This window comes from Theropithecus gelada, chromosome 13, assembly GCF_003255815.1.
Source record: "Theropithecus gelada isolate Dixy chromosome 13, Tgel_1.0, whole genome shotgun sequence".
Classification (NCBI taxonomy): Eukaryota; Metazoa; Chordata; class Mammalia; order Primates; family Cercopithecidae; genus Theropithecus; species Theropithecus gelada.
Window position 1 is genome coordinate 69,275,421 of NC_037681.1, and position 27,284 is coordinate 69,302,704.

The 27,284-nt window shown below is 41.7% G+C and overlaps 1 protein-coding gene across 1 annotated transcript in view; it reads right to left on the bottom strand.

Moving 5' to 3' along the window:
* The window catches only part of LHCGR (luteinizing hormone/choriogonadotropin receptor), a 62,892-nt gene extending 37,210 nt beyond the window's left edge, over positions 1-25,682 (bottom strand). The window contains exons 1-6 of the mRNA XM_025354275.1: positions 25,461-25,682; positions 7,763-7,834; positions 5,680-5,754; positions 2,220-2,294; positions 175-249; positions 9-86 (exon numbers count right to left, since the gene is read on the bottom strand). Of these exons, the coding sequence (XP_025210060.1) occupies positions 9-86; positions 175-249; positions 2,220-2,294; positions 5,680-5,754; positions 7,763-7,834; positions 25,461-25,618 (533 nt within the window). The 5' untranslated portion in view covers positions 25,619-25,682. The remainder of the gene's footprint in view (positions 1-8; positions 87-174; positions 250-2,219; positions 2,295-5,679; positions 5,755-7,762; positions 7,835-25,460) is intronic.
* Positions 25,683-27,284: the final 1,602 nt, after the last annotated feature.

Sequence of the window (27,284 nt, forward strand, 5' to 3'; positions counted from 1 at the left end):
TTACTCACAGTGTTACAGATTCATTATTCATCCCTTGAAAAGCATTTCCTGGTATGGTGGTTATGTGTAAGTTATCACAAATTTCCCTTGAGAAAAGAAATAAGAAATATTTACTTTCCAAATTTTAGCAGCAAATAGGAAACTGTTATGCATAGCAATCAGCCTGGTACTTACAGAATGAAATTTAATTCAGAGGACAAGATCTTCGTAACATCTGGAAACTTTCTGATGCCCGTGTTACAGATGCTCCTGTGATTAGGGACAGGGTAGTGGTGTGGGCAGAGAGTGGGTAAAAGTGATTGTTAGTAAGACATAAAGATAAAAAGGGAGTACAAAAGCATTTTGCAAATACGACTTTCACATTAAATTTAAAAATACTGAGTTTGGTGTTATCAGGACTACTTTTAGCTGAGAAAGATTGTTGGAATTCAGAAGTCCCTGATGCTACAGGAGAAGATGCTCTAATGACTCCTATTTAGAGATTTGGGGACTGGGGTCAAATTTAAAGGTCTTTTTCATTTATATTTCTAGCCTGTCTTTTCTTATTAAATCAATCACATTTTCCTACTGTATTGTGTTCCATTTTCTTTTAGTAATTAGTTTATTACATGCTCTTGATAGTTCTAGAAAGCATCCTTAAATTTTGGAGCAGATTTTCATTCAAATACTTCCAGAAGATTAATCTTTTATGATAAATCCATATTGCTCATTATTAAAAATCTTCCCTTATTTAGCTACCTTGCAATTCAGGAAGTTCTTCTTTGCATCTCATTGAAATCACTAAAATTTATTTTGGTGTTTGGAGCTATTCAAGACTCTTCTTTTCCTCCCACCTTTTATTTAACCTCCAAAGAGGAGAGAGGCTTAAGTGATAGGTAAAATTGAAGAAAATTTTATTACAAGAATGGGGCTCCTTCAGAGTCTGGGCATCTGGATTTCCACCGAGTTGTAGATTCACCAGTCTTGGACTCTGGACAACTAATGTGAACTGCTTGTCACCCTGGTGACAATGAAACAAAGCCAGGTTTCTCTTCTGGCTCTCTCCGGTTGTCCTCCTTATCCAAAAGCCCAGGTCACACTGGATCTCTGCTCTGTCTATAGCTGGGGATAGCAGTGTGGGATTAGACTACAATGTGTACTTGAGTTGGGTGAATATCACAGTTTTGGGTGAAAATACTATTTAATAAATACAATTATTCTTAAATAATAAGGGCCGCAGTGGTCAAATTAGGTTCTGGGATTTCCTTATGTTCTTTCAAAGTAGTTGATGCTACCGTATGCTTATATGCCCTATAGACACCCTGTAGGTTTGGAAAAGCAGAACACCTGAGTTCGGAATTGTTCAGTGTTAGGGTTAACAAAGGAGCTATGCCAGTTCCAGTAGCAGCTCTTGTAGAAGGCCCCAGGGCAAGACTGATGATGTGAAATACCAGAGAGATGTCCCTTCTCTCTGTTTTCCTTTTTTTGGGCAGTGATGGGAGGTGGACTTTACATTCTCTGAGGAGTTTATGAAATTTAAAGAAGAAAGAGAGGATGTCTGTTTTAGGGAGGCTTACATTTTTCTTTATGTATAGGGATGACTTGATATGTGAGAAAATCCATAGTGATAAATTCATAGATTTCAGAAATTTTGGTATTGCTGGCAAGGCAATGATTGTGGAAGGCTACAGTGGTACTTATTTTCTAATGCTAACTGACAGAGTTAATGGGAAGTGGAAAATAATGATTTACTTTATATGGCATAGTGTCTACTTTAAGGTAATACTTAAAAAGTTTTCATTTAATGAACAAATGAAAAAACATGAGATGCAGGAGATCAGTAATTCTCAAACAGTGATGAGAGTCAAATCAGAATTGCCACTCTCACTTTCACCTATTCTCTATTCACCTCAGAGATTCTGATTTACCCTCTTTAAAGTGTTATGACCTCCATCTCCCATACCCACTGTCAACCTTGAAAATCACTGCAAAGGGGTGATGTTCTTCCCAGGTGTTTAGGACAGATAAAATGTTGGGAACCACTTACATGTATACAAAAGCACCCAGCACGGTGGCTGACAAGAAATGCCAATTAAATTTAAATCAGAAGGCTGAAGAGGAACATGCAAATAGTGCCGTGTATATGGTTAAACAAAATCTTTCCAACCTTTTCCTTGTTTTGATTTTCATCAGATGCCCATCTTCCCCTCCCCAGTTGCTTAAAAAGGAAAATTTCTCACAAGTATTGTAATCGGGGAAGATTTATAAATGCTCCGGGCTCAATGTATCTCAGATTTTTGGTGTTCTGGATCAGTCTGTAAAGAGAGGGGGGAAAAAAAGAGCAGCATTTAATAGATATGTATTGTTTGGAATGGGTGAGATTGTGGTTACCAGAAGTTGCTGGCTGAAAATGGCATCAGCTAAAGCCGGTGACCTTCATATGCTTGGGAGGACCCCTAGCAACTCTAGGGATGGAAATGGCTTGGTGAGAGCCAGTCGCTATTTCCAGGAAGCACTGCTCTCAAGCTTCTAAAGAGGCCGGTATGAGGATCAGAGCAGGGAGTCTGTCTCTGCACCCTCCCCCGCTCCCCCACCACAGACAGCACCGACACCCAGGGCTCCTGGCCAAGTAGATTCTGCCCCACTGTGGACCCTGCACACTGAGGGTGATGAGAGATTCCTCTCTCAGGAGAGATGAGCAAATTACCTACTCTCCCTTGTAAGCAAACTGGTCCTCTTCATATTGGCTGGCAATCACATGAGCAGTTATACCGAGGGGCACCAGTCTGTGGAATGGCACAGGGCAAAGGCCAGAGGCTTGAATTTGGGGGATTTTATATTCATCCTGAAGATAATTTGCTGTGTGTTGATGCCCAGCCTCCTAACTTCCCTGAGCTAGTGTCTCTTCTGTAAAATTGGTATGATAGTATTATATAGTCTTCCTGCCTCACAGGTTAGTAGGTTTGAAGTAATAGAATAGGTAGAGATAACAAGAGGCAGAGCTTTGCAAAGTATAAAGGTACAGCCATACACCACTGTGGTGTTATTGCCCTCCCCGCCCAACTCCCCCATTCCCCTAATTACTGTGACCCTATAAAAAGTAGTCACCATTGCTAAGTCCTGTCTACTTTGTATTCAATAAAAGGCCAGTAAATGCCTTTGGCTTCCTTAATCCAGGTGACAGCCACCTGAGGAAAAAATAATTACCTTGTTCTATAGAGAAAATGTAGTGTATTGATTAGGAGCATGGGGTCTGGAGTCAACTTGGTTTTTCATTCTGATTTTACTGATCATATGACCTTAGATATATCACTTAAAGTTCTCTGTGCCTTGGTTTCCTCATAGTGTTGTTTTTGAGGAATAAATATATGTGTCTGGTTCACAGTAAGGCCTCAACCAGTGTTAACGATAGTTATAATAGTTGCTGAAATTAGGAAGTTGAATGATTTGTCTTTAGTCACACAGCTGAGAATTAGCAGAACTTGGACGTGACCCAGTTTTTCTGACTGTCAGTTTAGTGTTTGTTCCACCACACTACAGTTACCCATCACTTGTGCCTATTTCCATCTTCTCAGCCCTTTTGATTCTCCAGATGTGAGTGATATTTTGTTGTATTTATTTCTATAACAACTGAGTCAAGCAATCATAGGCCATATATGGCCTTATGTGGGTGGGATGGAAGGGACTTTTATCTCTAAAGATCTTTTGGGCTGGGTGTGGTGGCATGCATCTGTAGTCCCCGCTACTTGGGAAGGAGGTGGGAGGATCACTTGAGCCCAGGAATTTGAGGCCAATCTGGGCACCAGAGTGAGAACCCTGTAACTAAAATAAATAAGTAAATAAATAAAATAAATTTAATAAAAGAATTTTGGGGCCTGACCTTAGCCCAGTCATTCATTCAACAAACATTTATTGGGCACTTACATGTGGCAAGCATTGTTCTACATGCTAGGAATACAGCTGTGAACGAAGCAAAAAGAGCCTTCATGGAGCTAGCGTGCTAGTCTTAGGGCCTTCTTTGGGAAGCCATAAACTTTCCCTGAGAGTGCTTTATATTTCTTTCTGTTGATGAATGCGGCTTTGCATCATGGGAAGCTTTATTTATCATTAGCTGCCCTGGTGGTTCTCAATATTAGCTGTGTTTTAGCATTACCTGGGAAGTCTATTAAAACTGCAGCTTTCCAGGTCTGAGATAGGACTGTCATTCTGCAATTGTAATGAGCCTCACGTGTGATTCTGCTTCTCAGCTAAGTCCAGACTATGTCTTTTGCACTTACTCATTATTTTGGATTTCTCCGTAACTGGTGAGTAGTCTTACTTCCCTGGCTACACTGTCATCTCGTGGTGGACATTTATATTTTATCTCCTCTGTATTCCAATAGCATTTGGCCCTGTATTGGACACATGGTAGTTGCTCATGTACTTACCTATTAATTATTCTCTTTAGGTAATTATTCATTGGATCATTTATAGGGGGACCTTGTGGTATAATGGAAAATGCAGGAGCTTTGAAGAAAGACAGTCTGGGATTGAATCCCAGTCCTGCCATGGTCTAAAGCAAGCTTGTTGAACTCACAGCCTGCGTACCACATGTGGCCCAGGATGACTTTGAATGTGATCCGGAAGTTTGTAAACTTTCTTAAAACATTATGAGTTTTTAAAAAACTCATCAGCTATTGTTAGTGTAAGTGTATTTTATGTGTGGCCCAAAACAATTATTCTTCCACTGTGGCCCAGGGAAGCCAAAAGATTAGATACCCCTGGTCTAAAGTGTCACATTGGTCAAGTTTCTGTGCCTTTCCAAGCCTCCATTCCTTCTGCTGGACAAAAGGGATAATTACCCTGACTCTGCATGGTAGCTGTCAGGATTAAATGACACAACATAGAAGAAATGCCAAGCACAAGAGCTCAAAAAATGTTTGATGCTGATACTTTTCCCCTTCCCTTACTTTTGAAACTCCAAAGTAGGTGAAGTTTGAGTGCTCTTCTGGAAGCTCAGGTTTGGACCACACAAAGCAGCAGTAGGGGGCCTGGTTTAGAAGTCACGTGAATTGATTTCTAATTCCAGCTCTGGCGCTAACTTGCTGCATGATGTCAGGCAAGTAAGCTAACCTCTTTAGGCCACAGATTCATCACTTGAAAACTGAATTGAACCAGCCTTTTCCCATCCTTTTTGTGATATTTTGGGCAAATGATACTTTGGCAAGTGTTCTGTTTCTAAGAGTTAATTCCAAAACATCACAATAACAACAACAAAACCCAACAAACTCAACACACACATGCCTATTAGAGAGCTTTTACACTGTAGGTATTCAAGAAACATTTACTGAATGAGTGAATGTGCCAAAAACCAATTTATGATCTCTAAGCTCTTTTCCACATTTTCCCACTATCCCAAGTACTCCATACCCTCCATAGGCAAGAGCTACTTGGCAGGACTTCACAATGTCAATTTTAATTTCTATCTTTGTGTTGTGATGTTTCAGAATTTATACAGCTCCCAGGGAGAAGCAGTTGTCACCATAGCAACCTACAGACCACTGCCGTGAGAAAAATTATTGCCTGCCCAGACCTAGTAATTGCTGTAGTCTTTTCCTCTTGGATTCCTAGCAGTGGATGCTTGAATACAAATACCAAGTGGGCTCCAGCCAGCGAGGGTAATAGTGTACAGCAGTAAACTGTCTATTAGCTGATGCTTACATTTCAGACAAATTGAGGAGGTTGTCAAAGGCATTAGCTTCTATCCTTTCCAGGGAATCAATCTGAGAGATTTCACTAGGGAAGAGAGAGGGGGGAAAAAGAGAAAGAAACGTGAAAGAAATGACCGTGTCTGCATGATAATGAGATGTGTGTGTGTGACCCAACAACTGGGGACTCCACTGTGTCCCCCTGAAAAGAACAAGGATGTGCAAGTTGTCCCCAAATCATACAGTGCTAACACTGTATGATTTAGAAGCACTGATGGGCACCTACAACCCAGGTGCAGTTGAAATGCAAGTTTTAGTAACCCCTGTTTCTGTGACAGGTTTTTCTCTTATTTATCTCTGGCTCAGAGTCACAGGTTGTTAGAACTGCATAGGCCCGTTGAGAAAATCTAGTCAGATTCCCTTGTTTTACAGCTCTGGAAATTAAGGCCCTGAGAGGAGAGTCAAATAGTATTTATATTAAGGTTCAAGACTAGGATATGGATCTCTGGGTCCCAATTCTGTCACTCTAGTGAGGCTTTAATATGGGTTGAATTGTTTCATAACTCTTAACCCTTGGTTTCCCAAAATCTCGTGCTGAAGCTATTGCAAGGTGGTCAACTCCTGCACATGGTATCCGTCCTGAATTATAATTATCTACTTCCTTGACTGTTTTTCTCACTTGTGAGCAAATTGAGGACAAGGAGTATATTCTATTCACTTCTGAATCCCTGGTGGCTTTATGTTGCTTGGCACAGAGTTAAGAGTACAAATGAATGAATGAATAAGTGAATGGAGTAATGAATAATTGAATTTTTTGAAAACAACACAAAAATAAAGGAACCAGTTTTGTCATATATGATTCGCAAGCATGTAGGTAACATCAGTGTTACCCTAAAATCCCAACATAAGCTACCATTTCCTGCCAGCTGAAAAAAAATGTCTCAAATTCACAAACTGTACATTTGCTTATTTCTAAGGTTAAGGCTCACTGAAGACTTCAGACTGATGAGAGCATTAGCCCACAGAAAAGCAGAGCCTAAGGTAGCTAATGTCTTTTCTGAACAACGCAGGAATGGATTGTTCTTGGGCTGATTCATCTTATTCCCACCTATTGGTTTGCTTATTTAACTGTAGCTGCTTTTCTCAGTAGGAGGTCTTAATGCATTAAAGGTTATCAAAACTCAACATTCCAACTTGAGAGCAGAAGAGCGTGGGTTAGGCTCAAGTAAACTGACAAGTCTGTAACCGGCAGTGAATTTCCTATAATACGCAGTAGTTCTTGAGGCATTATTTTAAATATTCTAATTGCTTACTAATACCCTAAAGGGCAATAGAGGTTCCCAAAGGAGCTAACATCGATGCTGTAGCATCTTCTTTAGAGAGGCAAATCTGCTTCCAAAGTCCAGTGGCTTGTTAAGATTAGAGATGCACTGTGGGAACTCAATGGCCATGAAGTCCTTTGACTCAAGCTAATACTAAGAAAGATGCTGGAATACTGGGCCCTTGAGAACATTCTCTCTCCAAGTATGGGAACTTTGGTCCTGGAAGCTGAAACCCAGGGACAAATGATCGAAGTTATGTCTGACAAACATGAGATCATACTGCATTATCCGAGTACTTTACACTTTTGATAAATACCTTTCATCAATATAGTTATAAATACTGTGTTTTTGTTATATACTTATATTTTAGATATAAAGATTATCTTCTGATGCACAATAAACTTCCAACACATTTTTTTTCCTATGTGGGTGTTATCTAAAAATGTGACACAAGGGAATAGCTGCTGCAGCAGAAGGAGAATTTTTATGATTGGAATCTATCTTTTTTTCTCCTTAAAAGATATATCATCACTTACAAAATGTATTCAGTTCTTTGAAGCAAGGTTAATTATCTGGATTTTAATGACTCTTAAAAATCATACCTTTTCTTCAAAGGTCTCTAGTTATTATTTGTATTACAAAGATAAAAATATGCGAGTATCCTAAACACAATTTCTTTCCTAGAAAAATTATCCCCTTTCAAATGTGTTTTCTCTTAGAAAAAATTCATTATTCCAATTACGAATGTCTTTTGATATGCAGTAACTTACTTACATTTTTACGACCTCATTAAGTCCTCTGAAAGCTTGAGATGGGATCACTTTGACAGGGAGGTAGGCAAGTGATCTAGAAAAGAAAAAAGGAAATCCAAGAGTTTAAGACTTATGATAGGTTGCCTTTTAAGTTCATGAATAAAGTGTGTATGTATATGTGTATGAGAGACAGAGACTTCAGAGTTACCAAGAACTGGATTCAGGCTGAGGATTCTGACTTAAATCAATGAAGAGATGTGCCATGACTATTCTTGGTTTTTATCAAACAGTGTATAATTTTGTGGTTAAGATCATGAATGTTGAGATCAGACACACCTGGGCTCAAATCTTCGCTGTCCCACTACCTGGCTATGTGATTCTAAGCATGTTATTTAAGCCCTCCAGCTCAGTTTCTTTGTCTGTAAAATTGCACTAATAATTCCTGCCTCACAGGGTCATTGTGATGATTAATCTGGATAATCCATGTAAAGAACAGGGCTTGGCACCAAATATATAGTTAAACAGTTGTAGAGTGATCCTATAGTTGGGAAAATGGACAACAACTATGTTGAGCAGAGTGGAGAAATGAATGATGAAAATACAGTTGGAAATTATGCAGGCAGGAGAACAGGAGATTCATTAAGAACATATTCCCATCTTGATCTCTACCATCTTTCCCAGGTAGCCTATTTCAATGTTATCCCAAACAGACAACTTTGATCCTATGGTTAACCCACATGGGCATCTCATGTCATTTGGGGGGGAATATCTATGAGATCATTTCCTTCAGGCATTCACTTATACCCACAGGAACAATCTAAATATTATTGAAATGGAAATAAAAGCTATGCTGTACTTAAGATTTGAGAAAAGAGTGACACTCAGAAATGCAAAACCAGTATAGGATGATGTGTGAATGCTCAAGGAACTGGAGGTTAAGATAACTCAGGAGAAAACAACTGCAAGGCAGGGATGAACATGCAGCCAACATTTATTGAGCATCTACAATGGTTTAATGTTTTGGCCCAAGGACTGGCAGAGAGGAAGGGAGTGGGCAAGGATATTTCAGGTGGGAAGTGAGTATGTGAGTATCAGGAATATGAGAACAAAGGTGAGAGATGCTGTCTTGTTTTTAACATGTCTATGCAGCAGAGACTGCTTTAAGCTGCTAAGAAAGAACACCTCCATGATGGGCAGATGAAAGTCAGATTTCTTACAGTCCCAGAAGGGACTTGCTACAGTTCTAAGCTGTGGTGTGAGTTATACACACCCATTTGTGACCTTATTTTACTCACTCAACAATGGTGTGAGGTGAGTATTTCCCTTGCATAGCAGAAGAAATTGGGTTACAAAGAGATTAAGTAACCTGAACAAGGTTACAACCAGGCAGAATGACTCCAGACATCCTTTCCCTGTGCAATACTGGCCAAAGCATGTCATTCTTAATCCAGTGTCTTGGTGAGCAAGGTGGAGGCACAGGCATTGCAACCTTGCTTCTCCTGAGAGGAAGCATGTCACATTCTATTTCTTCCGCAAAGCAGTTTACCAGCCATACCTCCCTAGGTGCTAATGGAGAGGAATTTCAGAAATTTCATTTCAGAAAAATGTTTTCACTCAATAATCTCTTAGAAATGATATAACCTAGAGAAAGTAATCCAACTTTGGTGTCTGATTCTATTCCCAAAGACATTCTCACCAAGGACATTGTTTAACACCTAAACTTATTTAACAGAGGATCCTAGAGGAACAGGGACAGTGTGGGGAGAAATCTTCTTCTGATGGCATATTTGCTTCCTGTATTTCTTCTGGAATCATGTTCGCTTGGCTTCCTGATTAAAAACACAGTTTTATTGCTCTCTGCACTGCCAAACCAATAAATTTCCAGAAGAGAAAGCTGTATTCCACTGTACCCCTTGCAGCATCAATAAAACTGACAGCCAAATTCTGATTCCAGCATCTTTATTGCTGGGGATAATGCAGTGTGGAACATATTTTGGAGAGTGTTTACATAAAAGCTTCAACAGAACCCTTCAGAGCTGTTTATTCACGCACATGGAGCCCAGAAGCTGGAGTCTCTCAGCAGGCAGCCTCCTCCTCCAAATAGGGGCATGGTGTGACTCCCAGAGGAGCAGTTTGGTTCAGATTTGACCAGGGAGGTTGCCTGAGCTTTTGATTGATGTAGGGAGGAGGGATGAGGAGCAAAGGTCAGACAGAAGTGCGAGAAGCTGTAGATCATGCAATGGCAGTCTCCAGTGGCTACAGAAGCAGCCCTGGTGCAAGCTGAAATTTTGCAGAGTTGATGTTGATGCTGCAGAGCAGGAAGGGCAGCAGTGGGGAGAGTGAAACTAGAGCCTCCTCTAAAAAGAGACACCAAGTGAACAGCAGGTGACTTTGTTGATGTGGTTGGGTCAAGAAAGAGTCCAGGGAATGGGGAGAGAGGTGGGGTTAGGCAGGTGCACTGTGCTTTTCACAGCAGATGTGTTCCCATGAGGCAACACAGACAATGTGGTGCTGTGAATCCAAAACCATTTTCCCTACTGACTTATATTTTTTATTTCAGAAATGTCACATCTTCATTTCTGATTCGTCGTTGATTGGTAGCAGTTCCTAAACATTCAAGTGTCTGTCTCCAGAATTTATTAATAAAGTTTATGATTTGTTAATAACTGTTTGAATGTACTCCCTTTCAAGGTGCCCCACTCTCTAATGGATGCACCTATGATTCTTTCCATGATGCCAGAAACTTTTAGCAATGTGAACAATGATCTTAATAACCCTGCAATTCCACTCCTATATACATACATTGAGAAAAATTCTCAAACTGATACTTAAAGGAATCTTTTACAAACGTTTTCTTCACAGCATTGTGGCATCAGGGGATTGGAGGCAACCTGGGTGTCCATTACTAGGTGAGGGAGTAGATAAAATTTGGACAGTGCACACCTAACTGAATAGGAGAGCATGTAGAAGTGAGAGTCTAAAGGCACACAGAGTAGCATGGGTGGATCTTCAAATCATGGGACTGAGAGAAACAAGAAATTACTGAGATATAATATACTGTTTGCAGAATTAAAATATATGTACACCAAACACTAGACATTAACCTCCTCCTGCACATGAACATATGCTAGGATTGTTATCTAAGGCGAGTTTAGAGGAACAGAAGTGGGAGAAGGAGATAAAATAAATAACTAAAAACAGAGAGGGACTTTGAATGGACTAGTGATAATGTTACTTAAATGAAGAAATATGACCAACTTAACCCTCTGTACTAGAGAGACAAATGGAAAATAGAAAGTTTTATTTTGACGTATTGACTGCCTGCTTGCTTACCTTTCTTCCTCCTCCTTCCTCTCTCCCTTCTTCTCTCCTTCCTTTCCTTTCCTTCATTTTTTTTTTTTTGAAGTTAGGCGTACTTGTATTCCGGTAGTTTTGTGAACTATTGTGGAAAGGTCTAGTCAGTATCATTTGATACAGAGCAGAAGCCAAGGAGAACTGAGGGCAAAAATGCCTAAGGCAAGGACAGTTCAGCGGCTCTGCTCTCCAGGGTCAAAAGAGGAATGAAAGCTATGCATAAAGCAAAGAAAATAAAGGAAGGACAGAGCCCTTTCCGTCTCAGCAAAAGAGGGTGACACACCACAACTATGCACCTCAGATGGGTGGTAAAGAATTAGGGTTACTGGGCAAATATGAGGTTAAACTTGCAGGGTGGAGAGTTCTCTCTTGAAAGGTGAGATGGCTGTGGAAAAATATGGCTGTGGAACTATGCAGCTACTTAAATTTATTATATTTTCACAGTCTTTTTTTGCAGTTTAGAACTTTTATTTTTAAATAAATTGATGATGCAACGCAGGTGGCACCTTGCCCGAGTGCCTTTGCCACAGATGTTGAAACAAATGCTTCAATTGGATTACAAAGGCTGCATTCGCTTCATCAGCTTGGAGCCTCCATCTACTCATTAATCCCATCTGCAGGTCCCCAGCCCTTCTAGTTGTGGGTTAAAGTTGAAATTGAAGCAGTCTGTACTCCTTAGGGCTGGAATTAAGTCATTCACCCTAGTGCTGGGATCTTGTGATTGGTCATGACTCTGGCGAGGATTGTGCATGGTCTAAACTGGACCCAATAATATTAATATTTGGAGGGCAGGAGTGCACCTGCAGTGCCTCCCCACATGCTATGCTGATGTTTGTTTTTTTCTTGATTTCTTATCCTGCAGCTTGCTTGGTCTCCCCAGAATCCATCTAGGAGTAGGGCTTCTCTTAGTTCCTGCCTTCTCTTCTCAATCACCAGATCCTGATCCCTGTGTCTCTACCCCTTAGGGGACACCGCTGCCCTAGACCAGTTCCTGGTTGCTCTCTGGTTAGGATCAAGCTAGTATCTCTTACGGCTTCATTCTAACTTTCAAACTGGGTCCCTTGGCACAGATGGTGACCCTGTGTTGTGACTACCCAGTAGCGTTGGGTTACTTTCTGTAGTGGATACTGTGGTGGGCTACCCAAATCACTCTGTAGTACGGAGGCACCAATTTCACCAACTGCTAGGAAAGAGTGGGTGGCTGAAACTCTCAGCTGAGTTGCTGTCCTAGAATTATGCTCACAGACTGATGTGTTTTGTGTCTGTGTCCACCCAAATCTCGTGTCAAATTGTAATTCCCAGTGTTGGAGGTGGGGCCTGGTGGGAGGCAATTGGATCATGGGGCAGACTTCCCCTTTGCTGCTGCTCTTATGATAGTGAGTGAGTTATCATGAGATCTGGTTGTTTAAAAGTGTGTAGCACCTCTCCTCTTTCTCTTCCTCCTGTTCTGGCTACGTGAAAATGTGCTTGCTTCCCCTTTGCCTTCTGCCATGATCGTAAGTTTCCTGAGGCTTCCCTAGTCATGCTCCCTGTACAGCCTGCAGAACTGTGAACCAATGAAACCTGTTTTCTTTTTATTTTATTATTTATTTATTTATTTTATTATTATACTTTTAGGTTCTAGGGTACATGTGCACAATGTGCAGGTTTATTACATAGGTATACTTGTGCCATGTTGGTGTGCTGCACCCATCAACTCGTCAGCACCCATCAACTCGTCATTTACATCAGGTATAACTCCCAATGCCATCCCTCCCCCCTCTCCCCTCCCCATAATAGGCCCCGGTGTGTGATGTTCCCCTTCCCGAGTCCAAGTGACCTGTTTTCTTTTTAAATTACCCAGTCTTGGGTATTTCTTTATAGCAGTGTGAGAATGGACCAATACACAGACCAAGATTGCTACCTTACCCAGGATTATGTCTTCTCTTTTGGGCAGCCCTCATCCAATGACTGGACAATGTATAGAATAAAGGCCCAGCCCCCTTGCCTCCAGGTGGGACTACTCAGAAGGACCATCCTATCTTTAGAGCTTCTTCCTGTCATTTCTTACCTGGGCCCTGACTTGATCCCCTTCCCAGCCAAATCCAATTGCCAAGCACTCAGTGCAGCTGTATCAGAGTCCAGTGACAGGAAAATTTACAGCATCCAGATAAATCTAGTTACCTTAAAGAAGATAATGCCACCTTATCATGTCCTCCTTAGTGGTTTCTAATGTCTCCTGGGTACCCAGGATTGGGGCTTGGGCCCCTCTTCTTTTTTCTTTTGAGTTTAATAACACAGATGGCCTTGGAAGGAGCCAGTTTGTCGGGTTTAATTTTTGTTAACTAATACTCAAAGTAATGTTACCTGGAGAGCTTCAATCAGGAGGGCTCTAGTGTCCCCCTTTAAGAAAACAGAAGATTTGTTTTGTATGTTATATGTATTAAAAATTTAAAAAAAATCTGGAAATCCTTGCTTATAAAGACCTATCAATTGGGAGACATATGCACTATCAAAGATTTCTTTGTTCTATAGAAGGATTTACTGCAGGGTTACTTTAAATAGCAAACTCCCTGGGTGATTGGAAAATAGAGTTCAATTGACACACTCTCTCTTTTTAGGGACAGGTACTGCATAAAGCAAATTATAACTGTAGGTTTCTCACCTCCCCTTGGTTTTTCAGAGCTTGAGTACAAGATGTTTCCCAGGGCAGGGTGGCCTTCTGAGGCCCTCAAGCTGAGGAGGCGCAAAGGGAGAGAAGAGCCAGGGAAGAAATACAGCACCAATCTGGAGTCCCCAAAGACTGTATAGGGTCTTTTGGTCACTTGCCAGAGCTTTTACTTTTCCTTCTGCCCAACACATGGCAGAAGTGAAATGTTTTTATTCACTACCTTCTAATTGTTTTTTAAAATGCCAACTATATTATTGATTTAAGAAAGCTACAAACATTAATTCATTTTTCCACAGATAATGAGTTTATTGCTAGAGCTACATGCTGAATTCTAAAACACTACAAAAATCAGATGAAGGGAAAAAAGAGAGAAATCAGAGACAGTTAAAGCTTTTTTGCCTAATGAACTTGTTGAAATGGGAGGAAGTTTATTTAATTATTTAAATTCAAAAGAATTTGGTGTTTTTGTATTTATTAAGATCTTGCTCTACACTTAACAGTGTCTTAAGAAGTTCCGTGTTCTTTTCAAAGCTGCTCACAATTGTAATAAACTTGCTTTCATCTTAGAATAAAATAAAAATAGCTTTCCTCTTTTCAAATGATTTTAAATCTCTGAGCTTTCAAAGGCGTCAGTCTATTTGGTGGCTTCATTACAGGGAATGTCTTCACTTTTGGCCTTTTGTCTTCAGCATTTACCTAGAGGGAGCTGAGGCTTCAATGTTAACTGAAATATGAAGTCAGTATAGTTGAACATCCAGTATGTTAAGCTTTACACCAGAAAACTTTGGAACAGGCTTTAAAAATACATCCAGGTGGTTTTGATTATTGTTGACTGCTCCCTGCAGTTATTGTATTAGGCTAAAGGAGTCAGAGTGAAAGGGCTGCTTACAAGTCATTTGGTCCAACCCTTCACTTTACAGAGAAACAATCTTAACTTAGGAAAAGGGAAATGACTTTTTTGAAACCACATGGCAATTCAGAGGCAGATCTGGACTAAAGCATTGGTTTCTTCCTTCCTGGTTTGGTGCTGTTGTCCTCCAACAATCAAGTCACATCAGTTCTGTTCATTTGGATGTTTGTTGATACACTCTACTACATGACCCTCTGTTTTTTGTTTGAAAACTTAGCCTCCTGAAAAGAGCCATCAGCTTCTTGAGGACATAGCTCAGTTTCAAGATGCAGCTCAAATCCCTGCTTCTCCATGAAGCTTTGGAGCCTACCAGAATGATTTTTCTCTTCCTCTATCCTCCTCTACACTTAATTACTATACTGTTTTTTTTCCTTCAATATTATTTGAGAATTTACCAGATGCCATGCGCAAACATTTCTGCTGTTCTCCCATTGAACACCCAGTCTCTGGTAGATTCTACTTTTCACATTTTCTCTTGCTTCCAACCCCTTATTCCTTACCCACTGCTACTTTTGGCCATTCTTTTCTCCACTTGGACTATTCTAGAGTCCCCTAATTAGTTTCCTCTCACTCCATCGTTGCTTTCCCCTGACCAATCTAGATTACTCTTCCTGACAACTCCTACTATGTCATTCTCATGTCAAACAGCTTCTGTGCCTCCCCCTCGGCCAACCTATCTACAAATGAGCCTTGCATTCAAGACTCAATCTTTATTCACCAGTTGTATCACCCACTCTTGCCCTCATGTAACGAACACACTAGACTTGAACTGTCTCATATGGCAGCCATTAACCATATGTGGCCACTGGGCAGTTGAAACATAGGCCAGTCTGAATTGAGATGAGCTGTAAGTATAAAATGAATACCAGGTTTTGAAGACTTGGTAAGAAAAAAGAATATAAAATATCTCAGTAATTTTTGTATTGATAGCATATTGAAATGAGAATATTTTGTACATACTAGACTAAATGAAATGTTCTATTAAAGTTAAAGTTAATTTCACATTTTGAAAACTCTTTAAATGTGGGCACTAGAGAACTGAAAATTACTTGTGTGATTCACATTATGTTTCTACTGAATAGCACCTCCCTAGACAAATCAAACTATTTGTACTTCCTGAACTTGACTCACACTTTCCTGATGCCATTCACAGTTCCTACTGTTTGGCACATCTCCCTTCTCTACTGGTCAAATTCTACCCTGGATTAAGGGTCCATCTCAGGCACTATATACTCTATGGAATGGGTCTTCATCACCAGTGGCACTTGCTTTCTTTCTTGAAGTCACATAGTGTGGTAGTTAAGAGTGCACACTCTGGAGCCAGCCTGAGTTCAAATCAAAATTTCATTCCACATCTTTAAAATATGTATAATTTAAAAAATCTATGTATACATGATACTAATATAGCATGCAGTACAAGATAAGGACTCAATAAGTATTTTTATTAATAACTCACAGCTGCTTACTGTGAACGATTTAGGCCACCTAGGCTATATTTAATGACATCTCTGTTTCCTTGGCAGGGGGTAGGGGTGGGTAGGTTCCAGATTTTGGAATTGATTCTTCTGTTTGTCATGGGTCAGTCACCTTTAAGTCTATAGCATGCTTATGGCTTGTTCCTAAATCTTGACTTTCCTCTGATTAGGACAACTGAGAGGGAGAAGAAATATTCTCAATTGGTACCTTTCTTTTGGGCTCAGATATCTCTTTTAGGCCTCGTCTGATAGCCTTTTTAAGATGTGATAAAGAACAACCTTCCAATAAATATTTCAACTCTAGAGAGCCACTCTGCAGATTTTGCATTTGAGCATTGATTGTTTTAATGTTCAGTCAGTTGAAACTTTCCCATTGGAGAGTGCAATTTGAGTGACTCTCCTCTAAGACAGCCATTCCAGAGCACCCAAGAAGGTGTGAGGAGTTTATGTCTTATCATGTAAACCAAGATGTTAAGAAGATTCCTGGATAATGGATTTTTCAAGTCATTTGTACAACAAGTAAATTAAAAATATAAAGCCTTAGAGGAAAATGGTAAGTATATCTAAGCCCTTACTCAAAACCCATTTAAAGTTTTCTAAAGAAACAAAGCAAAATAACCTAATCTCTATCTCCTTAAACTAGAATTTGTCTAGCAATAATATAACATGACAAGAATAACTCTGGTAAATAAAACTACATGTTGGATTCTCCCTGGGGAATGTCTGCATCACCTGTAATAATTTCTTGAAAATATTTTTCAGAAGCAGAGAATATTATGTTGTCAAGGCAGTGACATTGCAGATATGCTTCAGGAAGCTCTTTCATTAAAAGCTTCTCTTTCTCAACACTTAAAAACTTTTTTTTAAGTAAATGTGTAAAAGCTGGTTGAAACTGATATACTACGTACTTTTATTTATTATTATTTTTTCTTATTTTTCTTTCTTTTTATGAGGCAGAGTCTTGCTCTGTTGCTGAGGCTGGAGTACAGTGGTGCAATCACGGCTCACTGCAACCTCTGCCTCCCAGTTCAAGGGATTCTCCTGCCTCAGCCTCTCAAGTAGCTGGGACTACAGGCATGAGCCACCACGGCGGGCTAATGTTTTGGTATTTTTTAGTACAGACAAGGTTTCACCGTGTTGGCCAGGCTGGTCTCAAACTCCTGACCTCAAGTGGTCCACCTGCCTCAGCCTCCTGAAGAGTTGGGATTACAGGCGTGAGCTACTGTGCCTAGAATGGGTTTGAAGTGCCTGAAATTACTGGCATGTGTGCCTTCACTTTTTACTAGCTCATCCCCTCTGGTAGCCACCATTATGAGGTTGCCTGTATCAAAAATGCCCCCTTCTCTGGAAGTGCCTCGGAGCTGGTCGCATTATGGTGGAAGAATCTTGCTGGCTGAGCAGATTGATTCTATGCTGAATGTGTCTGGGTCAGTCAGATTCTCCTTTTGGGAATTTGAAATTTATAATAGAGGGACAGAGAGGAGTCGTTTTTGGAACTGACTCCTTGTAAATCTAGGGAGAAGCTCCCTGAGCTTCTTTTGCTAAGATGCCAGATATTATCCTTACATCTTCACAGCATACTTCTAACTCCTTATCCTTCTATTAAGTTAATCTCTTATGATTAAAATGGTCAGAATTGATATCTAGTGCATGCAAATGAAAAAAGACTTACCCAGAGCCCCACCCAAGGTTTCCAGGGTGAAGTAATCCACTATTCTCTGGACAGCCCATAACACAGGGCATATGCTGGTGCTCAGTGAGAGGACCAAAGGCTTTGAATAGTGATTCCTCAGTGGCCTCTCTAAGCTGGCCAGAACTGAGCTTATGGGATAACCATGTTAGCCCAGCTGCCCCTATAGAGAATGAGCCTTAGAGCACTACACAGTTCAAATGACACTTCCTCTGAGGCCTCTTTGTTACTCTGGCTAGAAGAGATGATTCCTTGCTCTGAACGCCTATCTTGTTTATAACCTTTATCTAGCATTTATCACGTTCTCCATTTCCCTGTAGTCATTTGAGAAGAAGATACCTCTTCTACATCTGGAAGACTATAAGCTCCTGGAGGGCAGAGATGGTGTCTTTGGATCCTGCATGCTATCTTATACATTTCAGTACGTAGTTCCGGAGTGGCCAACAAGTCTCACCTGAAGGCTTTCTGTGTGTCCAGTCTGAGGCTTAGGGATGGGGAAAGGGGAGGAAAAGATCCAGAATGGGTTTGGATGCTCTAGCTGGGCAGACACGACCAAAAACAGCCTATAATCAGGTATTAGGAGGTATGTGTCAGAAGCAGCTCAGTCTGGGCTGAAAAGGCCAGAAATTAGACTCAAGGCAATAATAAGCTCTGCTATTTTGGGATTCTAATGTATTCACTTTCCAGGTTGAGAAGACCTAGTAGGTCATTTTCTCTAATTAACACCTCCCAGGAACAAAACTGTTCCATCAGGCTTGCCCCTTGGATGATAGATATTTACTGTTCAACCTCACATATGGGCTGTGGGTTTTTTAGTCTTCTCTGCATTATCAGATTATTATAATAATGTCTTGTAACTATGTGAAAACTTTATTTCTATACTTTTGGCTTTTTTTTGGTCTCATTTATCTTCACTATATCTGGCCCCACTCGGGGACAGGAATCTTCACGTTCCTTTTACAGACAGCAAAGAGATTTTATCATTGAGTCAATACCTACAGCGCAAATTAGGCAAAGGAGACCTGGTGCTAGAACCCAGTTCTGCCCAGTCTGTCCTGTTGATCAGTTTGAATAATTCAGGGACTGCATTGGACCCCACCCTGTCACACCAGAGCATCCCCACCTCAGTGGGCTCAGAAATGCTGTCTGCTGCTACTCATGAGGTGCAATTAGGAACTCAGGAGTAGTGTAACCTCATTACATCAGAGTCAAGGACAAATGTAACAGCAGCAAGGGATTAAATCTTCATTCTGAAAGTTGAGTTTTATTTATAAATTGTACTTTTCTGAATGTGGCTGAGGCGGCATTAAGGAGCTGAGGTTCAGGGCCACATAGAGAGCAGCTGTGAGTGGTTTGCCAGGAGGTGGTGTCATCTCCCAGTGAGGCAGAAGCTAGGAGTAAATGAGGACCCTGTGGAGAAGCAGCTAGAAGCTGCCCACCAAGTCAGAAAGCCCACCTGCCTGGTGGGAGGGATTATTTTAATTCCCTTCATAAGAAAAAAAAGCTGGGTGGGAATTTGCTAAAATCTGCATTAAGTATGATTTTTCTGCAGCCAAGGGGAGCTGCCGGAACAAAGCACATATGCTCCCATGGAGCCAGCCCTCTCGGCTGTGGAAGTGAGCAGCAGGGCTTCTCTTCACCACTGTGACTCAACTGGCTTTAAAACCTCAAGTGTAAGATCAGAGTTACACATGGCCAAGACACCATTTGGTGCAGCCACTCTGGGAGATTATATTTTGGAAAGAGACCTTTGTTGCCTCATTTCAAGACATGAAAAGAAGCCAACTGAGGGGCTTAGGAGGAAGATAGAGGTGGGCAAAAGAGCAGAACTGGAGCCCTGAATTAATCTGATTTACTGCTTTTGAAATACAAAAAAATGAAGAAAAATCGCAAGGAATTGTTGCTCTCCAAGGAGGAAGCTGGGTCCAATGCCAAAGGGATCTGTGTGTGAACCTTTTGGCTCTACACTTGCGTTGAGATTTTGGGAACTCTGTTGCTTGTTTTTTAGTCTTGCTAGTGGCTATCATTCACTTTCCCCAACAGGGTGGTTTTTAAACAAATAAAATCTAGTCCTTCCTGAGCTTCTCCCGAGGAGTCTGTGTATCAGCAAGGTCAGGTTTAAGAGTTGCCTTGAAGGCATGGCTGGGAGAGCTGAGTCAGAACTAAGGTTCAAGATTAACCTCAACCTTGGGCCTTTGTTTCTTTAGGGGTGGTTGTGGTGGTGGTGGGGGTAGGCTAGGGAGGTAGGACATAAACTTTCTTAATTCTGAGAGTTTTTGGCTGGCCCAGATTTAGGAAAGCTGAGGGTAGGGCCAAGCTGTCTTACTTGCAAGAGTGTGGTAGTCTTCTTTCTGTCTGTGGATTCTTTCCTGGGGGCTGCTACCTTGTGTCCTACAACAGGAGCCCATCTGTCTGAATTCAGGCTGTCTTGGTGGTTTTTGTTCTTCAGTTTGTTTTTATTAAGGAATCTTGGGGCTGGGGATTGATTCTTCCCTACTGAGTGAGTCTAAAAAAATAAAATGGAAACAATCTAGATGGAATATACTAATATAGGTAAGCTTCAGGTCTTGCTTCCCTGAAGTTGATATGTCTGCTATTTCCCATTCAAACGATAGACTGGAAGCCTACAAATTCTATTATAGGACCTGGATGCTGAGATAACACAAATAACTCCCTTCAGAACCTATAGCATTTTCTCACTTCCCCATTTTCTAAAATGGAGATTTTTAAAATAACATTTAGATGCAATACATGCTAGCTAATGTAGACATGCTTCTTTTTTGCACAAGTTAATTGTTCCTATTCAGCTATCTCAGTTTAATCATGAAACTCAGTAAACACTTTAATTATACTACATGTAAAATTCTGGGAACCCTGAGTTGAATGACACTTCTTCAGGTGGTTCTTACTCTAGCACGATGATTCAAAACCAAGGGGTGGGGAGTAATTGTCTCCTGCCCCCTCCAGGGGTCATTTGGCAAATGTCTAGAGATACTTTTGGTTGTCACAATTTGGGAGGGCAGTGCTTCTGGCCAGGGATGCTGGAAAACGTTCTACAAGGTACAAAACAGCTCCCATAACAAAGAATTATCTGGCCCCAATTGTCAATATTGCTAAGATTTGGAAACCTGCTCTGACAGAAGAGGCACATGTTGAACAAATGGTTGCATTTTGGTGGGATATGTACAAAAATGTATGTAAGCCCAGGATATTGAAGTGAGTATGTGGATGGGGAAGCTGGAGGTGGAGTGGGGGTGGGGCAGTGGGCATCAGGGAAGGCTTCATGGGGAAGTGACTCCTAATCATGGTTTTTATTTAATGCCTTTGCCACAAATCATCAAATAATGACTTTCACTGAAAGCTTATTAGTCAAGATTGGGAATTTTTTTTCTTTTTGCACAACCTCTGAGTAATCAAAGCTCCCAACTTTATGTCTTCTCTTGAGAAATATTTCCTCCCCAAAGCCTGGGAAGAATTTATTCAACCTTGTTCCTTGGTTCTCAGCAAGGAATCTCTAGTCGACTTTAACCTGTGGTTCTTCCACCAGGACCCCTCTTTCCTTCTTCACACTTCAGCTTCTTAACACTTGGCCCATGAAGCCTTCCCTTGGAGCCTTCACAGTGATTAATTCATTCTGTGAATTCCTTAGAGCCTCGTTGTCTCTCTCTACACCTATACCAATCTCTTGGGGTGGGGCGGTGTTTCCACTTAGATTGTGGGCTTCTCAAGGACAGGAACCACACCCTTCACATGTACATCCCTCTATGGCACTGAACACTGTTTTGGACCCTGATTTACACTGCAAGTGGGAGGAAGAGGAAGACACTCAAGAAAGATGTCAGGAAACAGTAATGCTGGATTGATATGAACATTGTATTAGGTTGGTGCAAAAGTAATCACGGTTTTTGCCATTGAAAGAAATGGCAATTACTTTTGTACCAAGCCAATGTCTTGCCAAGGCCTCTGGATTATGTCTTGTATCAAAGTCTAAAAATTTAATTTCTGTTCAGTAGGTACAACATGCAAAAAAGAAATTGCCATAATTATTATTAGCATTTTCTTACTAACATATTTTTCAGAAGCTATTTCCATATCAAGCACATCAACCTTTCTGTTGTCATAGAGACAAAGATCTTTATATAACCATGGGCAAGGTGAGATTTTTTTCTTCTCCTCTTTCCAGTTGCCTAGAACTAATATGAAAGGAAAGGAAATTTTTTAAATCAATTTTTTCTTTCATTTTTTTCCCCAATTAAAATGAATGAAATGTGGGAGGTTATTTTTTGTATCACATTTTAGATTTTAAATACCTATGTTTTTCATAAAATATGGAAGGGGAGTAAAGATTTGAATGATGCCATTTTCAAAATTTGTAAGCAGTGGGCTTGCCAGTGATAAGCAGCTATAATCCATGTACCTTGTTTTTATTCTTCTTCTTAAACCAAATAGTGAACTTCGGATGGAGGTCTTAGAAGGTAAGGTTACTAGGACCCCAAATGACTAAAGCATAAACTAACATCTATTGAGGGACTGATGCTGAATCCTAAGGTGCTCTGCGGTACTTGCCTCCTCCAACCCTGAGAACTTGGAGTGCTCCCCTTCTCTCTGCAGAGGCAAAGTCTATTATAATGTAGTGCAAGACCACATCCTCTCCTCCTGGAAGACTTACCTCATAATTTAAGCTTTCTTTTTTTTATGAACTGATAACTTGCCAATAGCAGTTTTCTGTCTCATAATTACTGTTTATCATTTCATGCATTCATCATCAAGAACAGAGGATTTCAGTATGAACCTGTCCACTTTTCCTGTCCTTTGTTTTAATATTGAGTTATTCCTTTACCCATGGTCTTCTTCCCTCAGGACTCAAAACTATCCTTATCCTTTCTAAGATTAATCTTTCCCCTCTGTTGTTAGACTGATGCTCTCCTCCTACCCCCGCTGAGATCTGACTCTAACAATTAACATTCCTCCCTCGTTCCCTGTATCTTCAGTCTGTCCTCCATGGATTCCTTCCTGCAGTCCTCTTTGAGGAAAAATAAAAAACTTTCTTCAATTCTGCTTATTTTCCATCTGCCTCTGGGTTTAGGATTTTAGTTTTATGCCTTTTTGCAATAAATAGGTGTTATGCATGTTTTGGGGGGGGTGGGGAAGGGAAGTGTACGGCACAAAGACATTTAAAATATACTTTTTTGTCTCTAAGATGATACCCCCCCTGGAGAGCTGTGCCTTGGTTCTCAAACTTTAGTATGCATCAGAATCACCCGAGGAGCTTGTTAACATGTAGCCTGCTGGACCCACCCCTGGAGTGTCTGATTCAGTAGGTTGGGGCTGGGGCCTGAGAATATGCAGTCTAACATTTCCCAGGTGATGTTCATACTGTTGGGCTAGGACCATACTTTGAGAAATATTGCCTTAAAGTAACAACCCTCCCTTTGCTTAACATGCACCTCTCTTGTCATATGGATGTTGGTGTCACTATGTTGTGCCAAAAGTTATCCTGTTTCAGCCTGCATAGGCTCAACCTCCACAGAGTGACAAGGGCATCTCTTGAAAGAGGAGGGCATCTCTCAACCATCTGGTGCTCAGGAAATGCAACCTTGTGAGGGTCACCACGCTTGGCTAAGGAGGCTAAATGACTGGCAGAGGATGTTCCTGGTGGTGGATGCTCAGGGTCTCTACCCCCAAACCTAGTCAGCCCTATCAAATATTTTTGAGGGGTTCTAGGATTCTTGAAACCCTGCTGAAAGGCAGCAGGAGAAAGTGGGATTTTTAAAAAAATTAACTTCAGCCTTTTCCTGGGAAGGGGGTCCCTTCCTGAGAACAGCACGTGGCAGCAGGAGCCCTTGAGAGATCTCACTGAAAAGCCAAATTGAAAAGGAACTGGGACTTGGCCCACCCATTCATGCCCCCAGTGGGAGTTCTTTGCTCAGTACTAAGAAATTGAGTGTGTGTGTGTGTGTGTGTGTGTGTGTGTGTTTTATTAAGAAAGCAGTAGTTTTTTTTACAAAGACGAGCAAATTTAAAAAGATAATTAATAGATAAAGTCCTGAATTGCTACTCAATAGTTGTGGGACCTTGAGCAAGTTATTCCATCTCTTTGGATCTCAGTTTCTTCTAATCTGTATAATAAGTAGCAGACAAGTGAGAAAGTCTATTCATAGTACAGTCATTCTTCAGAGCAACACGGCAGGCTTGTCGGGGATGGACCAGGGCTGGAACTTGGAAGGCCTATTCCATGGATTTGTGGATTGATTGAAATAAATTCTATCAGCATGGTCCATTCCTTCAGGGAATGGAGCTGACAAGATAATTAATGGAAACTAATTAATATAAACCCCTCAACCCTTAAACTGTATCTCTCAACCTCAGTTATTCCCAGAAGGCCTTTAACTTTTCCACAGGAAGAAGCCTGGCTTGGCAGGGAGGGTGAGTCTCCTCTATGAAAGGGGTCCCTGACAGACTCTTGGGGCTCAAAGGAAATGGCAGAGGGGGTGGTCTCCTTCCTTCCCCAGCACAGAATTCCATCATCTCTAATTGTTAGAACATGATCAAGACCGCTACCAGCCTTTTAGATACTCTTGTCTTTTGTCTTTTTTTCCTTTCTTTTTTCCTTTTCTCAGCTGTATTGAGATGTAAATCCTATACTATAGAATTTAAAGTGGACAATGCAGTGTTTTTTAATATGTTCACTTGCAACTGTCACTACAATCTAATTTTACAAAATTTTCTTCAGCCCCCCACAAGCCCATACCCACTGATTAGTAGTCACCCACTGTCCCTCCCATCCGCCTCGCCAGCCCTGGCAACTACTAATCTACTTTCGGTTTATCTGGACATTTCATGTAAATAGGATTATAAAATATGTAGCACTTTTTTTCTAAATGGGAGAAAGAAGACCTGATGACACCCTGATAGACGAGTAGTGCTAAAGGTCCTCCTTCTCCTCTTTACCCCATCACTCTGGAAACAACAGCTTCCGCCTGCTTGCTGATGTATACAATCCTTCAATCAGGCCTGTGAGCGTGGAGGGGGTGCGCGAGTGCCAGCGGCAGGGCACAGGGCCTTTGGTCCATTAGACCACGAGACTGAAGTTCAAGCACATCTGGGCACGGCGGAGCAGCGGCTTGTATGCTCACTAAGATGCCCGTGTGACCGCCAGCAGTCAGTTGACAGATGAGGTCACCCTTGGTCATAGGGCCTGAGCACTCCATTCCTAGAGGACCACAGGGTGCCAAAGCCCACATTCACCTTCCCTGACGTGGCTGGCCCAAGGCTCAAAGGCCTGTAAGATTTCTCTGGCAGAGACCCCTGCTAGAGGAGTTGAGGAGCGTCACACCCATATTCCCTTCAAGCAGCGGCAGAGAGCAGGCCTTCTCCTGAGGCTCCCGAATAGTTCTACTCCCCCAGCCGCAGCCCCAAACAGGGGGAAAGAGCGGGGCTGGGCTCTCAGGGGCATGGGGTGGCAAAAACAACCACCAAGCTTTGGGTTCTCATCACCCTAAAACGGGGAAATTGGATAGGGCACAGTGTCTTTCTCCAAGCTTCCAGGGAAAGAGGACCAAAGGAGTAGGGAGGGAAGATGGCATAGGCGATTGAGGGTCCTGTGTCGAGGGGGCCGCGACGGCAGCGCTGTGTACTCACAGTCGAGTGAGACCGGCCGTCGGGCCGGGGCAGCGCAGGGCGCCGTCGGGCGCGCAGTTGCAGGGCTCAGGGCAGCGCGCCTCGCGCAGCGCTCGTGGCAGCAACGGCTGCAGCAGCAGCAGCTTCAGCAGCTGCAGCGCCGAGAACCGCTGCTTCATGGCCGGCGAACTGGGCTTCTGCGGCTTGTCAGTGTCTTGGACGGCCTCTGAGTGCGTCCCGCACCCCTCTCCCCGCCCCTTGGCCTGCCCTTCCACACACCCTTCCCTGCCGGCCCGCCCCTGCCCTCCGCCTCTTACCGCGCGCCCCGCTGCGTCTGCTCTGCCTTGACCTGTGACAGTGCCCGGTGACCCCATCACCTCCTTCCTGTTACTTTCCCCTGTCTTGCCCCCTACCATCTGCAAATGGCCCTAGCTATAGGAGATAGATTTAATGGCAAATGTTTTGGATTAGAGGTGGGGAGTTCTGAGTTGAGTGAGTTGTGATACTTCCCGGAACCCCTTTTATTTCATTTGTGAAAGGGTCCCATGGATACTCGCTATACCCACATCAGAAGGCGTAAGAGTGACTAGCTCAGCTATTTCTCCTCTCTTTTATACTTAGCCAGCCCCTAGTCCTTTCCCCTTCTCTCTTACCAAATCCCTCCACTCTACAAGTAATCTCCACCCATCCTCCCAACTACCCCAGTAATTTCTCTTGGTGGTAAATGCTTTCTTCTTTATGGTATAGCTATTTGGCTTGGTCCTATATCTCTTCTATAGATTGGGAGGTCCTTGAGAGCAAAATCCAATTCAGATTTATTTTTGTATTTCTTCTGGCTTCTACTTGGTAAGTCCTCAGTAAATATTTGTTGAATGAATGAACGAAACTGTGTAATACTGGTAGCAGCTGCCCCGTAGAAGGCCCAGGATAGGCTAGACCTTGTAACAGGTGCTCTGCCTCACATCATGTCTAAGCTCCACATTGAAACTAGCAGGGTGTTTACGATGAGAAAAATGTCCTGAGAGATATGTGGCTTCCCTGAAGTCACACGGTTTTAAAGTAGTGAAACCTGGAACTCATGTCTATCACCTACTATCTCTTACCAGTGCAAAAAAGGGCTATGATCTACATACCAAGGGACTTAGAAAGGAGACAAAATTTTATGGTAATCATGGGGATGCATGTCCCCTCTTTGATTTGATCATTCCTTCCTTTCAAGGACTCTGTTTGGATTCTGGAAATCCTAGCAGTTTTGCTGGAAGAGGACTTTGAAAGCTGGGAAGGCATCTAAGGCTTTAAAGAGAGGAAATACAAGAATAAGTTTCTTTCATTCTGAATCCAGCTCTCAAGGATGGGCTCCCTCATTCACCATTCTACAGTATGTTGCTCAAGGAGGGTAGATTATTATTATTTTAAAAACTTGTTTGGCTTTGCCCACATTGTGCTAGATGGCACAAAAACAATGCTCATGTCTGTAATATTGTCTTTTCTGGATCCTCTCTTCAACTGCTTATAGATGACTCCTCACCCTTTCGTACCTCTGCATGGGTTGTCCCCACTATTTTCTCTTCTTTTTCTATTATTCCATTAGATAAACACCTGGTTGTCTTTCAAGACTCAGCCCAATGTCATTTCCACTTTGATTCTTCTCTGAGTCAACCTAGTTGAGTAGTTTTGGCCATAACACCTGGTTCTACAGATTACTGTTAGATTGTTACAGTAATCCAACACACTGTAATTGTGGGTTTAATTTTGCTTTCCCCTGTCTATTCATCTTAATATCAATAGAGCATGTCATAGCTTCTAGCTCCTAGTAGGTGTTCCATATGTGTCTGTTGAATAATA